The following is a 20,479-nucleotide window of genomic DNA, read 5'->3' on the forward strand; positions in this document are numbered from 1 at the left end:
ATACTGTATAACATTCAAATTTCATAAATGACCATGTTAGTCAGCACAATATTTTGTATCTGGAGGTAGAAGTGTTGATTTCCTCTCCTGCTCCACACAACCTGTCCCAACGGATGAAGTTTATTAGCGAAAATTGGCTCCTGGAGTATGAGATTAAACACAATCTAATAAAAATATAAACTATAAAGGAAAATATATTTTTATATAATTATGTCTGGTACAAAAAATCACCACTGTTGTTGATCTCAAACCTGTGACTTCGTATCCAAGACCCCCGGAGCATTTATTTGCCTGGCTGGCCAGAACGTAATCACAGATTAAATCAAGAATTAACTTTAACTAATGCACCTGGGATGTGTGACAGACTGTTACAGAATCGTTGTGAGTTCACATTAAATCTCAAATGGTCTCTATTTTTATTTTAAGCACTTCTTCAGTCATGATGACTCAAAGTGCTTTACAGTAAAGTTATGCCATCTACCACAGTGCACCACCAACCTTCTGGTCAGTGAACGACTCGCTCTATCCCCACTGCAATACACTGCACGACTGACGAGTGGCTTCATTTCATTTCTGTGTATGCACTGCATTTGTGTGTGTGTGTGTGTGTGTGTGTGTGTGTGTGCTGCAGCACTCAGCAGGTTTCAGTCTGTGAGTGTGTCTCGACAAACTCCTATCTCTCTCTCTCTCTCTCTCTCTCTCTCTCCCTCTCTCTCTCTCTCTCTCTCTCTCACCACATTCCATGTTACAGGTCAATAAACCACTTAATTACCACCATGCATCTTCTTCCCTCACAATAAAGTGGAGCACATTCCTCAAGTTTATTTACAGAGACATTATCGGTATTTTATTAACCGATGGCCTCACAGCCACCATATCTGATATCGCTGTTAAAAGTTTAAACTAAAACATAAGTATAACAGTTTTTTTAAATTATAATGTTTTTTTGTATTAATCCCCACGTGCTGTGTGTGTCTCTGCAGTTCAATCAGACTGGTCGTGGCAGCTTGTGCAGCCAGGCCATAATGCTGGTGACCGACGGGGCGACTCAAATGTACGACAACGTCTTCGAGAGGCACAACTGGCCAGAAAGAAAGGTGAGTTTCTCTCTCTCTTTCTCTCTTTCCTTTCCTTCTCTTTCTCTCTCTCTCTCTTCCTGTCCCACAGGGTACCTAATGTTCAACATTACCCGCGTCCTTCTCAGAATTTTCCCGCCTGCGCTGCACTTTTCTTGCTTCAGCGATAGATGGACATTTTAATACTCGATATGCCGGCTGGAGCTCTGCCTCTGACGTCTGGAGGAATTGGTTTCGTCCTTCATTACTAACTCTGTAATGTAAAACCCCGTGTCGGCGTGATGTTTTTCTACGTTTTGACACATTACAGGGCAATATTTGCCCCATGAGAAATAAAACATGGGAAATTAAGTGCTTTCAAGGGCGGAGCAGGAACGAGCAGCTCAGCCTCAGAGGCTCCTGTCCTCGTGCCCCCCCCCCTCCCCTGAAGCGCTCGGCTCAACACTTCTTCCAGGTCCCAACTCTTTTGTTAGGCATCCTTTGTCAGACCCTAAAAAGCAATTGAAATCAAATGGACTGCTGTGCTATTCACACAGCAGTTAAAACAACAGCTCAGGGGCTTTTATTCAGCTCTGCCGAGCATATGTGTGTTGGCAGTGTTTGGCAGCGTATGGGGCAGTATTTGGCAGGGTGTCCCATCCCCCCCTCAAACACCCCGAGGGCCGCTATATGGCAGCCATTCAGTGTTTTCTATACGCATTATGCTTAGCAAAGCATCTGGAGCCAATGAGCCGCACCGGTTTGGCCAAGTGTCACGCAGCGTTCTCTATAAGGACAGTGGAACGTGCCCTCGTGCCCAACCCCCAACCGGAGAAAAATAATTGAATTTATCAGCATAAACTGAAAACTGGGGGAGGGGGGGGGGGGGGAATCCACAAGTCACTGTAAACGAAACAGAAGGAGTGGAAAAGCAGCTAAACTCTGTCCCCTCACGAGGATGCAGAAACATGCAGCCGCTCTTTGCTCCTGACGCAGATAGAATCAGGACGGGACGATAAGGCCGGAGACTGAGGAGACGCATCGCTTTGCATCTTTTGTTTTATCCTTCCATCTTTGAATCTGTCCACATCTGCGTGTCCCCTGCACAGGTGCGGATCTTCCCCTACCTGATCGGACGAGAGTCGGCGTTTGCTGATAACCTGAAATGGATGGCTTGTGCCAACAAAGGTTTGAGGCTCTTTGATAAACACATAACCAGCTTCAGCGAGTGGAATGAGGCCCGATGTGGTGTTTCTGTGCACTAATGTGACAGGTTAGGGATGTGTTGGGATCCATGTGGTTTGGTTGCGTTGCGTGTTTGTGTGTGTGCGTGTGCGTGCTTGCGCGTGTGTCTGTGTGTCTGTGTGTGTAGGTGTGTGGTGGCTCAGGCTCTTTCTGCCAAGAGGCAATGAAGTGGCACTTGAGGGGTCAGGGGTCAATCTCCTCTAATCCCTCTTCCTGTCAGATTGTCTCCCCCTCGGCTGCTCGCTGCTGATGGCTCCGACATGTCAGCGCTCTGGATGAGTGCCCTCTGGAAAGGAAAGTCACAGCCAGGAAAACAGATCACATGGGGGATCGTGGGGAGACAAGCCCCAAACCTCCCTCCCCACTCAGACCCCTACTGCGAAACAACCTTACATGTCCAATGTGAAGCATTGTCAGCAGCAGCAGGAGCTGACACTGAGTCAAATGACTCTGGTGTCGCTCTGAGCTCAACCACTGGAGACCTGCTCCACAGTGGTTCCCACAAATGATCCGCAGTGCTTCTCCTCCTCAAAACAAACTGATTGAATCTGGTGAAAAAACCCAGTTTAGTTCAGTAAAAAAAAGGCTAAAAATCTGTTTTACTCTGTTACTGTGACTTTTTCTTTAAAAAGTAAATACGTCTTTTCCCCCTTAAGGTAACTTTTCTGTATTGATGCCTCGCACTTACAAACACATTTTGAAGAAATAGGTTGTTGAGAAAATCAAATGACAGACATGCACACACAGACACACACAGTTTGCTAGATTTATCTGTAGGACTCTTAACTATGTTTTTGCCCATTTTAAATGTGTCTGTTGCTGCGCTGCATTGTTACAAATTGCATTATGAGGATTATGAGTAAAGCAATGTTGTGATGTCAACGTTATCCCGCCATTTAAGGGATGTGTCTAAAATATCATGGTAGCAGTAAAGCACAGTTGGACGGTCAAAGGTTAGGGTCTCAACAACCACTGATTGTAAAAAAAATGTACAACCCACACAACACCTTGGTGGGTCCTCAATAACAGACCCGCTAAATTCAACTTTCATCAGATAGGCGGTTATCGAGTTACAGACAGAAAGACAAACAGTAAGAGGGATTTCTGTATTTATCAGTAGCATGTGTGTGTGTTTTATTGCAGGATATTTCAGTCAGATCTCCACCTTAGCAGACGTTCAGGAGAACGTGATGCGGTACCTTCACGTCATGAGTCGACCGAAGGTGATCGATCACGAGCACGACACAGTGTGGACTGAAGCTTATGTGGACAGTGCTGTAAGTGTGTCATATAACCAGTGTCATGACTTTTTTGTGTGAGTGTCCAAGATATAAATCCTTAGTTAGGGTACATTTCATTAGCATGCTTTCTAATAGGAGCCTCAGTGTAATTTCATCCAGAACATTAACAAATGCGATGAACTTGTAACAGAGAGGTTCCACTATCAGGTCATTTCCCAGGCTGTATTTTTTGTTGTTAATTTTCTGCATTTTAGTAAATTGTAAGGTATTCCTGTTATGTAGTCGACCCCTGCACTGCGCAGTGAGAGTGCACATGTGTGCGTCTGCTCCCTCATCATTACTCTTTGTGCTGCTGCAATGATTCCTCATCACGAGCTCCGTTAATCTGCATGGATCTTCCCCCCCGCTGTACATCTGTGTCCACAAAGTCAATGCAGATAGTGCTGACTTTAATTCAAAGGACGATTCAATTTTGATGTGTCTTCTCTTTCATTTCAGCTCTCACAGGCTCATAAAGTAAGTATCTGCATGTGATCAGATTTCAGTGTGCTCTCAGTTGGAGTCAAAGTAATGGAGATTACAGCGCAAGCCTCTGCCAAGGTCCAGCAGTCCCTTTAAACTCATTCAAGTTGCACCAGATTTCTCACAAATATCCGTCCCCTGAATATGCCTGAATTTCTTTTATCAAGATCCATGAATTATTACCTCAGAGTTTTGTGAAAATCTTAATTTCCAGGATCGTCCCCCTGATCTGAATCCGCACATTTTTTGACACATGTCCCATCCCTCCATCTGATTTCGTTAATTAACGCATAATAGTTTTTGGGTGATCCTTCTGACCCTAACTAACCCGAACAAAAGCGGTAAATGTCCAGAAAGTTTTGGACTGAATATTTTCTGAAGATTGCCTTTCACATAGACCGAACCGAATGCAGCAGATTATGCAGGTCAGACGAGTTCACCACAGCAGGACAATACTGTATGTGGATCAGTTGAGCATGGGGTGGTGCCTGGGGAGATCATGACGTCTAAATTCTGGAAAATTCAGTATTCTGGAAAATATCTGGTGCAAATGACTTGGACATTTGCGTTCTCACATACAGCCTTTATGGAATATTTCAGGAGATTATCCATGCAGACGTTAGTGTGTGACTGAAAGCTGCTTTGTCATTATTGTATTAATAAAGTTTAATCTTTTGTAAAAGCATCGGTTGAATTTTTGAGATAGTATAGTTTTAAACTTAGAAAGTCAGACGACAACACTGGGACCAGAGGGTTAGTTGGTGTGAATTAGAAGTGACCAGTGGGAGGATAACCAGCTGCTTATTGTCCCGACATTTCAACATTACGCTTCAAACATTCCCTAAAATGAGAAGAGACTCCTTCCTCTGAGGAGCAGAAGCAGGGGACAGGCATTTATTGCACTACTTTCCTGTATGGAGACGATGAGCATACACACACACACACACACACACGCGCACACACACACACACACACACACACAGACACACACACACTCGCACAAACAGAAGGGTTGGGAGATTGTCCTCTGGAGTGTGTGCTGTTGTATCTCAGCCTCAGACACACCATTCATCATTCTGTGGATCATTGCATTTTATCTCCTAAAGCCTATAATAAAACTGACATTGGAGGAGAGACCAAGCAAGAAAGAGAGAGAGGGAGAGAGATGGAGGTGGAGGTGGTTGGGCATTTGTGGATTTCCTGTGTGCGCGTGTGTGTTTGTGCACAGGTGCGTGTGTGAGCTTGTGTGCATGTGTGGACTTAAACACTCCAGTTTTCTCTTCCATTGTGTGCTGTGATGAATTTAAGGAGCCACCATTCTTCATTTTGTCAAGTTAGGTAGAACACACCACAGTTCACGGCTCGTTTGTTTCATATGCATGGACATACACAAATGAACAACAGCACACACACACACACACACACACGCACAGTAGCATGAATACACGCTCAGCTGTGCCGACTCAAGAGGTGAGGGAATAGCAGACCTACTTTAACAGCCCTCATGTGCTTCATTATGTCAGCCCTCGTCCTCCTCAGCTGACCCTGTCCTGAGCCTCACTCCAGCCTGGCTCGGTGCAGGTTTGACATCAGGGCGGCTGTGACATTGGAGACGTGCATTCTACAGGACACATTTATTTTTAGTAAACTCTGTTGTTTTAAAGCTCGAGTCAATCTTACATTTCTAGATTGAGTGAGACTTTTTGCTTTTGTTGGTGGTTTAGTTATAGTTATAAGTCATGACGCTGCTACTTTTTTACCTTCACAAGGGAGGATTGGTTTTCATTTGCATTTGTTTGTTACTTAGCAAGATCACTTTAGAACCACTGAACTGAAATCCACTGTGGAGGAGTGGAGCATGACCCAAGGAAGAACCCATTCAATTTTGGATCTGATCTGAATAAATAGGCAGATCCAGCACTTTATTTAACTTTCTTTGACATGGCGAGATAGGGCGCTAGCCTTGGTGGAGGTATACGCTCTCGTGTGTGTACGTGTTTAATATGTGTGGACATTTTAATTGAATTTTTTGTGAATCATGAGTAGTTATTTGTTGTACAGGTCGCTGCATTTATGAACATGTCCAAGGCTTGTTGGGTTTGTGTTTTGTTGTTATTAGCTCCACCAGGGAGCTTATGTTTCCATCGGTATTTGTTTGTTACTGGCATTACACAAAAACCACTGAACAGATTAATGTGAAACTTGGTGGAGGGATTTGGTACGGGTTACAATTAGGTGCAGTCTGTTGAGACTGTTGGGCCTTGGCGGAGATAACCGTCCCATGCCACTCTCGTTTTGTTTTTGTCGCTAATTTCCCTGAATCATAAGTATCATGGAAAGTGATTTCAATTTTGTGGTACTTGTGATTTACTTGAGTGATAATGTTCAGTTTTATGACACTTCCTTTTTCAGATACTGCTACTTTTCTGCTACTGTTTACTGACCTTAGGCAAATTGAAAAATTCCCTGTAGTAACTGTTCCTCAGGAGATTAACATTTTACATTAAATCATATGTTTAATCTATAAAAGATGTTGCATCATTATTCATAAAACTTCAGGTCGGCTTAACCTCATCTGGGTCAGCGCGGCTTATGTTAATGCGTTAATAATCCAGTGATAGTTATATGATACAGTACAAACAAAACTACACTTTATTCATACAGTTTTTGTACTCTTATTTAGATAAAACCTTGAATACAGGACTTGTACTTGTACTTGAAGTACTTTTGCAGAGTAGTTCTTCCACCACTGATAATGATTTATTGTAATAGTTGTAGTGACTGAAAAATTACATCACCTTTGGAATCTCAGTTTTATGCTTCTCTCAGTGGTCTCTCAATCCGCTTTATAACTAAGTCCTGACTCTGTTTTTCAGTTGAAAGCCAAATCAGGCCCAAGTCTAATGACCACAGTAGCCATGCCAGTCTTCAGCACAAAGAATGAAACGGTGAGTGGGTGAGTGAGTGAGAAGCTAAGATAGGATTTGGAGAGTTTTCACCTAAAGCTGTGTATCTGTGTGTGTTTGTGTTGAATCCTCTCATGCAGAAGAACCAGGGTATTCTGTTGGGGGTCGCAGGAACAGACATCCCTCTGCAGGAGCTGATGAAGCTCATCCCCAAACATATGGTACCATCAGCTGCTTGTGTGCTTTTACTTTAACTAAATTAATGTATTATTATGCATTTTTTGCAAAAGAAATGAATGTCTTCCACGTTCTGTCTCTCACTCTGTGTCTCCAGTTAGGGATCCACGGGTACGCGTTCGCCATCACGAACAACGGCTACATCCTGACCCATCCGGACCTCAGGCCTCTGGTAACTCACTTGTTTTACAGTCTCCTTTAGCTTTCCCTGACTTTACCCTGTTTTTCCTTTTTTTTGTTTTTGTCCATGCAAAATTGTATGCATAACCAAAATGATGGCGTGAACCCCCCCATGACGAGGGCACGCAGAGACTAATGTGTTTTGTGGTTAGAAGGCGCCATGGGCTCGTATAGTCTGTAATCCCCACCTTTTCCTTTGGTGTATGCATGCAGGGATAAAGGCCACTCATAGGGCTGGCTGGCCTGAAATTTCCCAGAGGTAACTTAACACTCGCTGGCAGAGACCACAGCCGCTCACCCTGGGACCGCTGGTTCCTCAGGAGCTATGGCTGTGCTATAGTGGATCTGTGTGTGCCAGTGTTAGTGCTATTCCTCTGTGTGCAACTCTGTGTGTGGTTGTCTGTGTTGTTTTATTTTTGTGTTTCTTTGTGGCTAATACTTGTGCTGTGGGTGTAGTCATTGACTTGTCGTTTTCTTGTGGTCCCGGCTACGTGCAGTAGCAGCATCTGACATGTACATTGTAATGCATTGACGTACAGTTGTTTGAGTGTGGCTTTTACTATCAATCAAATTAATACATTTTTAATTTACCTGACAGTGTTAATTTCATACATGATTTGCTGAATAATTGCTCTGCAAAATCGCCACAACAGCTTTTATAAATGAGAGCCTTTGTTTTAACAAGGAAACACAGAAAAGACTAATGATGTTGACACATTTATAAAGAGATTTATTTATTTAACTCACAATTTGTAAAATCTGTGTCACGTACAGGTTTTACATTAGTTTGTCATTTGACATGTCGGAGCAATAGCTGAACCTTTAGTCCAGTTAAACCCTGTTGCCCACAGGGATCATTAAATTGTGTGTATTGTGTTATTTTGTGTAGTACCAGGAGGGTCAGAAGAGGCGGAAGCCAAACTACAGCAGCGTGGATCTCTCTGAGGTGGAGTGGGAGGACAAAGACGACATTGTACGTGTGTCAAAAACAATAATACAGACGAAAATGTTGTCAATATAAGAAATTTGCCGTTATTTTATTGTTGACAATGGGGGGATACTGAATGTGCTTAAATCGAAATATAACATTAGATGACTGTAACTGTGCAATGTCTATATTCATGACTTAGTCCTATGAAAACAACAGTTTTTATTAGACGAGAACAACTATAACAGTATTAAATCTCAGGTTTCAGAATCACAGTCAACTTGCAGCCAATGACAATCTGCCGGATCAATGACCCCACCTCCACTTCTCCGCTCCGTGTGCTATATGTTTCAGCTACGTAACGCTATGGTGAACAGGAGATCAGGGACGTTCTCTATGGAGGTGAAGAAGACAGTGGACAGAGGGGTGAGGCTGCTGATGAAGACTCTCTCTCTCTCTCTCTCTCTCTCTCTCTCTCTCTCTCTCTCTCTCTCTCTCTCTCTCTCTCTCTCTCTCTCTCTCTCTCTCTCTCTCTGTTGTCTCTGGACTGAAGGAGTAAATCTCATCGGAGCTGTTCTTCTGTTGTTTTAGAGGCGCGTCCTGAAAATGCACAATGACTATTACTACACTGACATTAAAGGAACTCCATTCAGGTGGAAGAGAAGTTTTATTACATTCCTATACGACCTTCTGTCAGTTTATGTCTCTGCTTCAGTCAAACACAGACTGACTCTTCTCTTGCTGTTTCCAGTGTCGGAGTGGCTCTGTCCAGAGGACATGGAAAGTTCTTCTTCAGGGGAAATGTGTCAGTCGAAGCAGGTACATAACTTCAACTTTGGTGAACTTTGACCTGCGATATTCGCCCACTCTTGTATATTTGTGACTCTTACACATTCTAGTCTTCCAAGTAACCTCTAAAATTAAGAACCGTTCGGCAGAAAGTTAGTATGCGGTCTTGTTAGAGGGTTTCCGACCTCGGTGTTGTTCCAGTCCCCTGTTCATAGCTAATTATAGAATTTAAGGGGTCCTAGCAAAATTATGTGAACTAACAAAATCAGCCATTTTCAGCTGTTAAACAAGAGCCTGAATACAGTTTAGATGCATGTGACTCTGACCTGCTTGTTGTATCAGTCCTCCCATGCTGGCATTGCTGAAGCGTTACTGACTTGTGTTTTTCAGGGCTCCGTGATCTGGAACAGCCAGATGTCGCCCTGGCAGATGAATGGTAACGCTGGGATTATATGGAAGAGGGCATTCATGCGTTATGTAGGTTATGCCTCAATGTTCATCAGGGAAGTCGAGGCACTCATTGACGTAACACTGTGGTTCTGTTTGGACTGCAGGACCTACTGCAACACAGAGGAGCAGCATGAGCATCGTCACCTCACACAGATTCAGGCCATCAAGCTCTTCTTGACGGGTCGCAGACCACAGCTCAAATGTAAGAGAAATCCGAGTCAGGCCTAAATCAACAGGACTGAATGGAGTGTGTCTCAGGTATTATTAAAATAAAGTCTGTATTTATTGATGGGGTCATTGTGTCACGTTCGGCAGGTGACAGAGAGCTGATCCAGGAGGTTTTATTTGATGCGGTGGTGACTGCTCCACTGGAGGCCTACTGGACCGGACTGGCCCTCAACAAGTCAGAGTAAGAACCACGTGGCACCACTACTGAAATCTGAAATCATAGATGTTTGTAAGCTCTTAGCAAAGGCTCATGAGTTTTGCCTGTGAGTGATCTGCAATTATAAATGGTAATGAATCATCAACAAACAGCACTAATGATGATTTAACAAGTCAGTAGTTACCTCTGCTGCATCTGGTGTTTGTTTGTTTGCAGGATTACGCAAAAACTACTCAATTGATTTTCACAACATTTTGTGGAGGGTGTAGAACACGACCCAAGCAAGAGCCCCTTGAATTTTGGTGCAGCCCATTGCTTCACTATAATTTTGTAAATCACAAATTTAAGAGGAAATCATAAATCTCACAAGGGGTTGTGTAATAGTGTGTAATCAGCAGTCAGACATGCTTGGGGTCACCACTCATAAATCAAGCACCAGTGCTCTGCTCTGCATGAATCCTGCAGGAACTCAGACAAAGGGGTGGAGATCACTTTCCTGGGAACACGCACCGGCCTGTCCAGGACCAACCTGTTTGTCCCGGCAGATCAGCTCTCCAATCAGTGAGTGCCACTGCTCCACGTCTCTCTAATCATTACTTACAGCACCAGGCGAGGCCGTGATTGCGCCTGATGAATCTAATCCGTGGCTCCTCACTTCATCCTCTGTGCGTCCTCAGAGATTTCCTGACAGCGGAGGACAAGGAGGGTGTGTTTAATGCTGATCACTTCCCCCTGTGGTACAAGAGAGCAGCAGAGCAGGTCCCCGGCACGTTCATCTACTCCATCCCCTTCAGCACAGGTACGCAGGACAATGTCACTCATCACGTGTGAACTGTGCCCCATCAAATATCATGATACAACCACACAAAGCATACGTTTATCTGAAGTATCTGCACCTTCCTGTCACACAAGTTCATCTCAATATTCTTGACTCTCCAGAGCAGGAGTATATAAAGTACTTTTTGAAAGTTTAAATTGGTTTCCTTAGCTTTTCAGCATTTTCACATCTTTCTCTTTGTCCCTGGGTGTGTTGTGGTTTGTGGTTTTTACTGGTTTCCACTGAGAGGACGTGCAGCACAGCTCACCTCCCTCACGGCTTTTTCTAGCAGTTTATGTGTCCCCTGTTCAGGCTGCTCGCTGCAGAAAGGAGAATAAAAAGCCTCACTCTCCAGGACATTTACCACCTTTTCCCTGTTAATGATAACTGCATTCAGTCAGGCTTCACCATCATAACCTGAAGTGTCCCATCACAGCGCTCGTTTCAGAGAGATTGCAGTCATCTGGCTGTGGAAAAGCCCCCGACTGGACTCCATTACTGTACAGTAATGAACTGCTGCTGAGGCTTTCAGAGAGCGCAGAGCGCCATCTACTGAGAAGAAAGTGAACCGATGAATGATAGTTATCTGCTCTGTCTCTCCAGCTATAGATAATAAGAGCGTGGTTTTGGCCAGCACAGCAATTCAGCTGCTCGATGACAGAAAGTCTCCAATTGTTGCAGGTAACAACATCTGAACTGAATTTCATATCATCATGAATCCTAAAGTTTTTTTTGTTTTTTTTAATTCTAAAGCCAGCTTTTATCTGTTTTCATCCAGTTTTATTTTTGTGTTCTTATTGTTCTTTCACTGTTTTAACTTTTCATACTTTTTTAGATGTTCTTGTAGCTCTTATTATTATATAATTATTTTCTGTTTACAACAAAGCATTTACTCTTTCTCCGTAAACCATTTAAACTAGGGGCCAGTTTTAATGTTGTGATTTATCTGCTTATATGTATAGCCTGTTTTAAAGAGTTCCTTTTTAGTAGAAAATTTGATTCAAAATCTATATACTAAGCCAAAGATAAACTGATGTACCACTGTCTATAACCAGTCATTGTTTGTGATGTTGTGGCTGATCGGTGTAAATAAAGTTAGAGTTTCTATTATATAGTTCGGTCTCTTATGCTCTTTGTGCTTTGCTCAGCTGTCGGGATTCAGATGAAGCTGGAGTACTTTCAGAGGAAGTTCTGGACGGCCTGCAGACAGGTAACTACACAACAACTAACGTGACACGTTTTGGTTGTTATTCTAAGTGAGTGTGAAACAAAACTCTTTATGTTTTGTGCTCAGTGTACGGCTCTTGATGGAAAATGTAGCATTAGCTGCGACAATGAGGTAAAAACAGTCACTTAATTCTAACTCCTTATTCTCTTTTCCCTTTGTTTTGTTGTTTTGTTTATTAAATCTTTTTTATTCACCCACTCGCAGGACATTAACTGTTATCTCATCGACAACAACGGATTCATTCTGGTCACAGAGGAGCACTCTCAGGTACTGTGTGTGTGTGTGTGTGTGTGTGTGTGTGTGTGTGTGTGTGTGTGTGTGTGTGTACATCTGTGAACACATGTTTAGATCTCCACCAACTTCACATCAACTTAAAAGATGATATGTGAGTGTTCTGTTTCTGCAACTTATCAAAAACAGTTACTGCTGGTTTGATCATTTTTATTTCCATTATTTTGTTTTCTTCCATCTACAGTTTGTGGCTGTGTGCGTTGAAATATCTTCTCTCTCAGACAGGGCTTTTCTTTGGAGAGGTGGAGGGGGCTGTTATGAACAAACTTCTCCAGATGGGGTCCTTCAAAAGGTCTGAGCCACAGTTTAACACTAACCAGCATGTTTTTGTTAATGATTGTATTTGTTGTTGTTGTTGTTGTTGGTATTTTCTTTGACTGTAACAACTTTCTGACTGTGACAGGATCACTCTGTATGACTACCAGGCCCGATGCAAAGAGTATGCTGGGAGCAGCGACAGCGCACGCACTTTATCTGACGTAAGTGACAGATCACTTGCTGGTAGATTTAGAGATAAAGACACGAGAAGCAGTCATTTTATCACCTGTAAAACAACACATCAACATTTGAACAGCCAGAGTTAAAGCCAAACTCGGTAACTTACTGAGCAACAGCGCCCTCTGCAGCCACACGTGTTGATTAATCCTGAGAAATCTCTGTGTGTGTAGTTTCTCCCCACGCAACAGAAACACACTGAACAATAGATATTACCCATGATCCTTGACTTCCTGAACCAGAAGAGCTGCAGCTGTAGTGAAATACACCAAACTCTGTTTAGTATTTTTCATATGTTAAAATGTTATGACTTCTTTTAACTGATCGAAAGTTCATTACTCTAGAACTGACTGGGCCTGATTCTGTCAGTTTAAGCTGTGACAACTAGTTACTCTCTCACAGAAGTAACAGAGAACAGTCGTTAAGGGTGTTAACACTTTTTTAAGCTTATATTTTGAGGTATATAGTGTTGCTTTCAGATCATGACCCTAGAAGGTGGTAGGTTTCATAGAGTTTGTGGTGAACAGTGTTTAGACACTAGTCAAATATGAATTTAGATTAAACTAACATTAAATATTTCTCTCTCTCTCTCTCCCTTTCTTAGCCTTTCACTGTGGTTAAGTGGCTCCTGGCTGAACTTGTCATGTAAGAATTTAAACAAAATTTGTATATTTGTTTAGTACGGGAAGATAATACCTGTACAATTGATGCATTAATACATTGCATCATTGTACATTGATACAATAATGAGCACAAAACAATTAAAAAGTTAAATGATAAAACCATAAATGGATGTATAACACTACGATGAACACTGCTAAGATATAATCAGTTTCATCTTTAACTAATTCAGTGATAATTACATTTACTTTATGAACTATGTAATGAAACCAGTTGATAAATTAATTGTAATGTTTGTGTTTCTCCCTTCAGTTTTCTGCTAGAATTTAACTTGTACAGCTGGTGGAACGTGGACCTGACAGTAAAAGGTAACTACAGCTAATGATGGTTACAGGCCTGTGTCAGTCAGCTGAGTTCTTGGAACAAAGGACAAACACAGTTAAACCAGAGTAGAGCAAAAGGTCCCCATAGAATTCAGGTGATCTCAGGATCAACTTCTGCAAGACATGAATAGACAATGGGCTCACATGCTGGACAGTGGGTGCACCATAACGTTTATATCCTAGATCTGTGCCCTAGATTGAAATGTCTTCTGTAAGCATAAACTAGGAAGTTATTAAGTAAATTTCCATTACAGACGTTTGACATAACCACAGATAAAGAGTGTATTTCCCTGTCCTCACACATAGACACATACACCCCCCCCCCCCCCCCCCCCCGCATGTTTTGGGGTCAGGAGGTAACCCACACAGAGACACTTAAATATGAGCACAGACACACACTTTTCATATCACTTGCAACCTCCGCCTCGTCTGTGTGATCCTTTCTGCAGAGAGCTTTTAAAAATACACTTACAAAGACAACTTGTCTCAGAACCTCGTTTGTTGACCAAATTCACACCACACTTCTGTTGTTCAGTTCAGTTTTCTTTGTCCCACATTCAGCTCAGTGGCCTCGGGGTAAATCCATGATGGTTCCATGTGACACAGAGTACCCTGCTTTTGTCTCTGAACGCACCATCAAAGAAACAACAGGCAACATCGACTGTGAGGGCTGCACCAGGTACTGCTGCAGCCCATTTCAGATTATTGACTCAAACATCAACAATCAATTCCTTGATATCCATCCATATTAAACAGTGTGTGTGTTTTTGTGTTTGTTGCTGCAGGTCTTTTGTCATACAGCAGATTCCCAGCAGCAACCTCTTCATGGTTGTTGTGGACAATAAGTGTGACTGCAGCAGTTCTCCTCCAGTAACCATGGATCCCATCGAGATCATGTATATCCTTTCTAAAGGAAACACTAATAATTGATAAGTTGGACCTAGAATATGTGGTTTGTTTCATAATGGAAATACTGACTGAGCGGAGCTGCATTTTTTCTTTGTGGTTGTTTTTGGAGTTGTGCGCCTTGTTTGTTCAGTTTCAACCTTAACGAGTCGTGATGCAGGTTAGAGAAGTTTTAAACTTAGTTCTGTTCAGTTTGTTTTTTTTGTCCTTGACACCTTTGAACACAACGAGTCCCTGAAATGTTACAGACTGAAGTTTCAGAAGGACAGAAAGAAACCTGAATCCTGTCATCCGTTCCACCCTGAGGTATGACAACATACCTGTGTACTGTTACCTGTGTGTGTGTACATTTGAACGTGTGAGCCCACACTGAAATAATAAGATCCTTTGAATGAAAGACACCCAGTTTATACAAATAATCATTGATTGAATATCTTAGTTTGTTTCATCTTATTTTAATAGTTTTGGATTCCCTTTTGTAATGATATGATTGTATTAAACTTGAATTCTGAGTTCTGGGAATGCAGCAACATTTCTAAAAGTACATGTCAGATAGAGAAAGAGAAATGTGTAATGTAATGTGGACGGTTATAGGTAAACTCCTAGGTCAGCCAGACTGACTTCACCTTTAACTTACTGTACTTATCGGAGCTGTGTGCTCACTTCTCCTGTGCAAGGAATTAATAAAACAATTTACACGCTTTCTTCCCGTTTCACTCTGAAACAAAGTGGTTTCTATGCAGTGATTTGAGCACTGGTAGTTCTTTCTGCTTTTGTGCGTCTACCTTTGTGGGCCTAATTAAAATGGAATAACACCTTACATGTAAACTGCTCAAAAAAAATCTGTAATCACACACAACTGTGTCTTCTGCAGGAAAATGCCATGGAGTGTGGTTCAGCAACACGCCTCTCCGGTGCCCTAACAGCGGCTCTGCTCCCTCTGATAGCAGCGGCCGTCAGCAGGTGACCGTGAGCAGCAGGACCTGAGGACGACCTCAACTAGAATATGCTTATAAACACACATGGCCAATCAGAGATGAATTTGCTCATTAGCTCTGCAACTGGCAGCGCTCCACTAGGAAACAAAAAAAAACTGTAGCACCGAGACTCGCATCCATTAATGCAGAAATCATGAACGATGTGGCGCAGCTAAGAAAGTGAGCTTCATGGGAGTGCTTGGGGACTTTGCTCAGAGCATTGCAGTTCACAGTTTGCCATATTGTCCCGAAAATGCGCTGAAATTAAACACGAGAAAGCAACATGTCTACAGTCGAAGCAAAGGCATAGGAGAAGAGACGAGAAAATTATTACTTTGTGCAAAAGATGATATAAGACATCAAACATGTTTCTTAAGTTAATGTGAAAGTCTACAGAATGTAAAATGCACTTTCGTCATGTGAAAAGGAGGCAGAGCGCTCTGTATTCTTGGCATTAAAATGCTATACAAAAAAAAAAACACTAATGACAGTGGCGTCATATTTTTCCATACATTCCTCAGATATTTTAAGTTTATTTTTGAACTGAGTTCTTTCTGATGTTGATAATAATGTGTTTTTGATGTGAAATACTGGAGAGAAAAACAGAGCTTGTGAACTGTCCTCTGTCAGTTCCTCCTCATTTCAAAGCAGGAGACGGTTCAGACGAGCTAAAGATGCATGATGAAGATTCAACAAAGTGTGTTTGAAGAATGTCACGTTCATACATCCAGCCATGATTTGTCAAGGTGACCACATCCTCTCAACTGTGCGTTTGAGAGAGATGATGAATAAACACAAAGAAATATTTTACCTCATTTACACTGTGCTTCATTTTCTCAAACATTGTGTGTGTTTGTGTGTATGTGTGTATTACTAATGTTGCAGGGACATAAATAAGTTTATCTATTTTATGATCAACTTAGTTCTCACCAGACACAGCTGCTAACTCCAATGACCTTGTTTCTTCTTAGAAACGACATAACAGAAACTAGTTGCATGTCTTTATATCAAATCAATCAAATTTTATTTGAATAGGGATAGGGCATAGGGCTTTACAAGGTGCAACATCCTCTGCCCTTAATCCTAAACTATAGAGTAAAGAGAAAAAAAAATCTTTTAACAGGAAAGAAACATAGAAACTTCAGAAAGAGACACATTTGAGTGATCCCTCTCCCGGAATGGACAGAAGTGCCATAGATGGCACGTGGAGCAGAGCACATCGACAGAAAAACAATACTTACAACAATCATTGGAAAAGACAGAGTCTAAATGAAGAAATGTATACAATTTAAAAGTTTTTACACAAAAGAAAATGTCTGACAGAGATGAAGGGAACAGCAATGACAAATTGAATAATGCCAATGCCAATAATATGTTATCCAGGTTTCTGATTCCAAATATGCTTCCAAACCCAGAGAGGCTCAACAACAGCCGACTGATGTAACAGAGACAGAAACAGAAACAGTCTCTCACGTTTGAAGCGATTAGATACAAATGTTTTTCTTTCGGCCATGACAGACTGAAAATAATTGCTCATTTAGATTGGAAAAAGTCAGGTGACCTCTTGAAGTAGAGAAGCTACACATGACATCCTTCTATTAAATATTACAGGCGGTGTGGCCTAGGGGGTAGAGTGGGCGTTCTCCAACAAGATCTGCATGCCGAAGTGTCCTTGGCAAGATACTGAACCCCTAAATGGCCCCTCATAAATGTTGAGTGTACTAAAAATGTAAGTCGCTTTGGACAAAAGCGTCAGCTAAATAACATGTAACATGCAAATATCAATAGAGTACATTTCCAAACACTGTATGACTTATAATGTTATAGGAAGGGGCTTCTCAATAACCACAGTCTCATTATTAACAATTTAAGGAATCTCAAATCCACCACTTTGTTTATGAAGATCACAGCAGCTGCCTGTTCAGGTAGCATGCAGTAATCAGTAATCAATACGTTTCAGAGTGAGACCCCTCAACCTCGACCTGCTGGTCCCTCTCTGACAGAAAAAGAGACAGCCAGCAGAGACTCAGCAGTTTCCTGTCAGTTTGCAGATTAACACCAGACCACGTACATTACCCACATAATTTTCTCTCTGTATTAGATCATAAAATGCTGTATGATAGACGAGGCTAAAATTACATATGGTTTAAAAGCAGATCTTTGGGCAGTCTCCTGTGTCTTCCTCTAAACCGGCTGCAAGGTGCTGTACACCATGTTGTCTGGGGCTGATGCAGACGGCTTCTCGGAGATGGTGTCGTACTTGTAGTAAATGACCGACTAGAAAAGAAAGACACCAACTCTGAGCGCTCTTATGACATCTATAAACCTCTCTAGCAACTATATACAATACTGTGCCTCATGTCTCACTTACTTGTTCATATTGAGAATCTTGTCTTTTCGGTTTCTCGGTACCTGTGAGTGTGTAAGATGACAGAGACATTGAAGTTAGATGTGTCTGATATAGATTTTAAAGACCTACATTTTCTCTCTGCATGTGGATTGTTTGATATCAAAATGTCAGTAACATACTTCAAGTATGTACATGTATATTAACTGGAGATAAACACTAAATGGACACATGGACTCACCACTTTCTCTTGTGGTGCAATGAAAGGTCAGTCCTAGTGAGATGAAACCCACAGTGACTCCAAAAGCAGCTGTAACTACCAGTGCCCTCAGTGTCCACATCCTCACGTCTGTTTCAGAGGAAACAAGATTTAGTCAAACTCACAAAAACAGAAATACTGTGTGGACTTTCTGTTTCTACCAGTTCATGTTACACCACTAATGAATATCACAACAGTATTTCTCTGCAACTAATGTGAAACAAATAGGTAAAATAACTAAAGTGGTGAACATGATGAATCCTGGAATTTACAATAACTGTTTCTTGAATGCAAAAATTGTAATTAAAGAAATATTAAAGGTATATATTTCCTAAAACATCTGTCCCAGTTAAAAAAAGGTTTTCTGTGTGAATCTTTAAGAAAAGAGATTTTGTCACCTGGTTTCCCTGGTGTTGGCGAAGACGTGCTAACATGTTCCTTAGCGTTCCTCGATGTGGTGACAGTCAGAGCTGATGAATAAAGAAAATTACACTTCATCATTTTGCTTGGAAAAAGGCACAAAACATGTGTGATTTTATTACCTTTTGTATGAGGTCTGTCAACTGACAGATCTGTTCAATAAAAAGATTAAATTAAAAGAATTTAAAAGAACAAATATAGTGAGTGTTTTTGTCCTGGTTTCTTATCTTCTGATAGACTTAAGTATTTCTTTCAATGCAGCAGTTAGAAGAAAAAAATGTATTTCTAGTGACAAACTAAAGTGACAAAAGTGGTGAAAATGATGAATCCTGGAATTAGTAATAACTGTTTCTTGAAAGCAAAAATTTAAATTAAAGAAATATTAAAGGTAATTATATCCTAAAACTTCTGTCCCAGTTAAATAAAGGTTTTCTGTGTGAATCTTTAAGGAAAGAGATTTTGTCACCTGGTTTCCCTGGCGTTGGCGAAGACGTGCTAACATGTTCCTTAGCGTTCCTCGATGTGGTGACAGTCAGAGCTGATGAATAAAGAAAATTACACTTCATCATTATGCTTGGAAAAAGGCACAAAACATGTGTGATTTTACTACCTTTTGTATGAGGTCTGTCAACTGACAGATCTGTTAAATAAAAAGATTAAATTTAAAGAATTTAAAAGAACAAATATAGTGAGTGTTTTTGTCATGATAGGTTTATTATCTTCTGATAGACTTAAGAATTTCTTTCAGTACAGCAGTTAGAAGAAAAAACTGTATTTCTAGTGACAAACTAAAGTTATGAACATGATGAATCCTGGAACTGTTTCAACGAGGAAAAATGTATAGAAAGGTAGAAACACCTGATGTTACTTTCCCTGGCGTTCGTAGAGTAGAAATAACATTTCCCATAGGGTTCCTTGTACTGACAGTCAGACCTGATGAAGGAAGGAACATACATTTCATTATTAAGGGCCCTATGAGACAAATTGTGATAAGTGAATATGGGCTATACAAATACAATGATATTGATTAATTGATTGATTATAATGGTTGAGAACAAAGTCACAGAATATTTTTAATTTCATTACCTTTTATAGATGTTACAGGAGTTGAAGTAGGAGATCCTGTTGAATAAAACATTTTTACAACTCTTAACAGAACAAATATACTGAATATTTTGTTAAATAGGTTTCAAGGTAAATGCAGCATGTCTTCCCTGAGGTCATAGGAAACTGCGTAGTTTGCATCGTGTGTGACTCGATTTCCACAGATTCTATACAATAAAAGACAGTGGCTCAGTTTCCTTAATAGACAAATGTGTGGGACATCAAATTTGCGCATTATTTTGATCAGGCATCAAAAGATGCAGTGTGTACTTTGTGATGTCTCAATCATATACACACAACAATACTATGAATACTGTAATACAAAACATTCAAAATCTAGAACCTGAGAAAGAAAACTTTACTTATCAAAGTGACAAAACTTGAGTTATGGGAAAATAAGTTGTTGAATGGTTGTTTCTTATCCTTCACTCCTTCACACACAGTAAGAGTAAAAGTAAAGTAACTCACTGTGTATGGTGATGGAGGATATTTCACTGTGTGGAGACGGACGATGTACATCTCCAACCTTTACAGTGTAAAAACATCCCACTTTAACCTCAGCGGGGGAACTCTGACCTGCCATCAGCAGCAGCTCGCTCCCTGACAGTGTCTTCTGACATGAGGACATTTGGGTTTGTCCTCCCACAGTGTAGAAATAACACTGAAATGCAACAGTTGGACACTGACAGTCCA

At 41.2% G+C, this 20,479-nt stretch overlaps 1 protein-coding gene across 1 annotated transcript in view; it reads left to right on the plus strand.

The window, feature by feature from the left end:
* The window catches only part of cacna2d3 (calcium channel, voltage dependent, alpha2/delta subunit 3), a 32,250-nt gene extending 16,604 nt beyond the window's left edge, over positions 1–15,646 (plus strand). The window contains exons 11-38 of the mRNA XM_061070220.1: positions 984–1,097; positions 2,165–2,243; positions 3,444–3,577; positions 4,040–4,057; positions 6,940–7,011; positions 7,110–7,190; positions 7,304–7,378; positions 8,276–8,359; positions 8,669–8,740; positions 8,906–8,967; positions 9,066–9,133; positions 9,494–9,539; positions 9,658–9,755; positions 9,869–9,962; positions 10,404–10,499; positions 10,616–10,737; positions 11,365–11,436; positions 11,904–11,965; positions 12,050–12,094; positions 12,188–12,250; positions 12,496–12,566; positions 12,678–12,753; positions 13,374–13,414; positions 13,703–13,758; positions 14,335–14,452; positions 14,559–14,671; positions 14,903–14,985; positions 15,554–15,646. Coding sequence (XP_060926203.1) covers positions 984–1,097; positions 2,165–2,243; positions 3,444–3,577; positions 4,040–4,057; positions 6,940–7,011; positions 7,110–7,190; positions 7,304–7,378; positions 8,276–8,359; positions 8,669–8,740; positions 8,906–8,967; positions 9,066–9,133; positions 9,494–9,539; positions 9,658–9,755; positions 9,869–9,962; positions 10,404–10,499; positions 10,616–10,737; positions 11,365–11,436; positions 11,904–11,965; positions 12,050–12,094; positions 12,188–12,250; positions 12,496–12,566; positions 12,678–12,753; positions 13,374–13,414; positions 13,703–13,758; positions 14,335–14,452; positions 14,559–14,671; positions 14,903–14,985; positions 15,554–15,646 — 2,208 coding nt within the window. The remainder of the gene's footprint in view (positions 1–983; positions 1,098–2,164; positions 2,244–3,443; positions 3,578–4,039; positions 4,058–6,939; positions 7,012–7,109; positions 7,191–7,303; positions 7,379–8,275; positions 8,360–8,668; positions 8,741–8,905; positions 8,968–9,065; positions 9,134–9,493; positions 9,540–9,657; positions 9,756–9,868; positions 9,963–10,403; positions 10,500–10,615; positions 10,738–11,364; positions 11,437–11,903; positions 11,966–12,049; positions 12,095–12,187; positions 12,251–12,495; positions 12,567–12,677; positions 12,754–13,373; positions 13,415–13,702; positions 13,759–14,334; positions 14,453–14,558; positions 14,672–14,902; positions 14,986–15,553) is intronic.
* Positions 15,647–20,479: the final 4,833 nt, after the last annotated feature.

Source organism: Limanda limanda, chromosome 4 (genome assembly GCF_963576545.1).
Source record: "Limanda limanda chromosome 4, fLimLim1.1, whole genome shotgun sequence".
Taxonomy (NCBI): Eukaryota; Metazoa; Chordata; class Actinopteri; order Pleuronectiformes; family Pleuronectidae; genus Limanda; species Limanda limanda.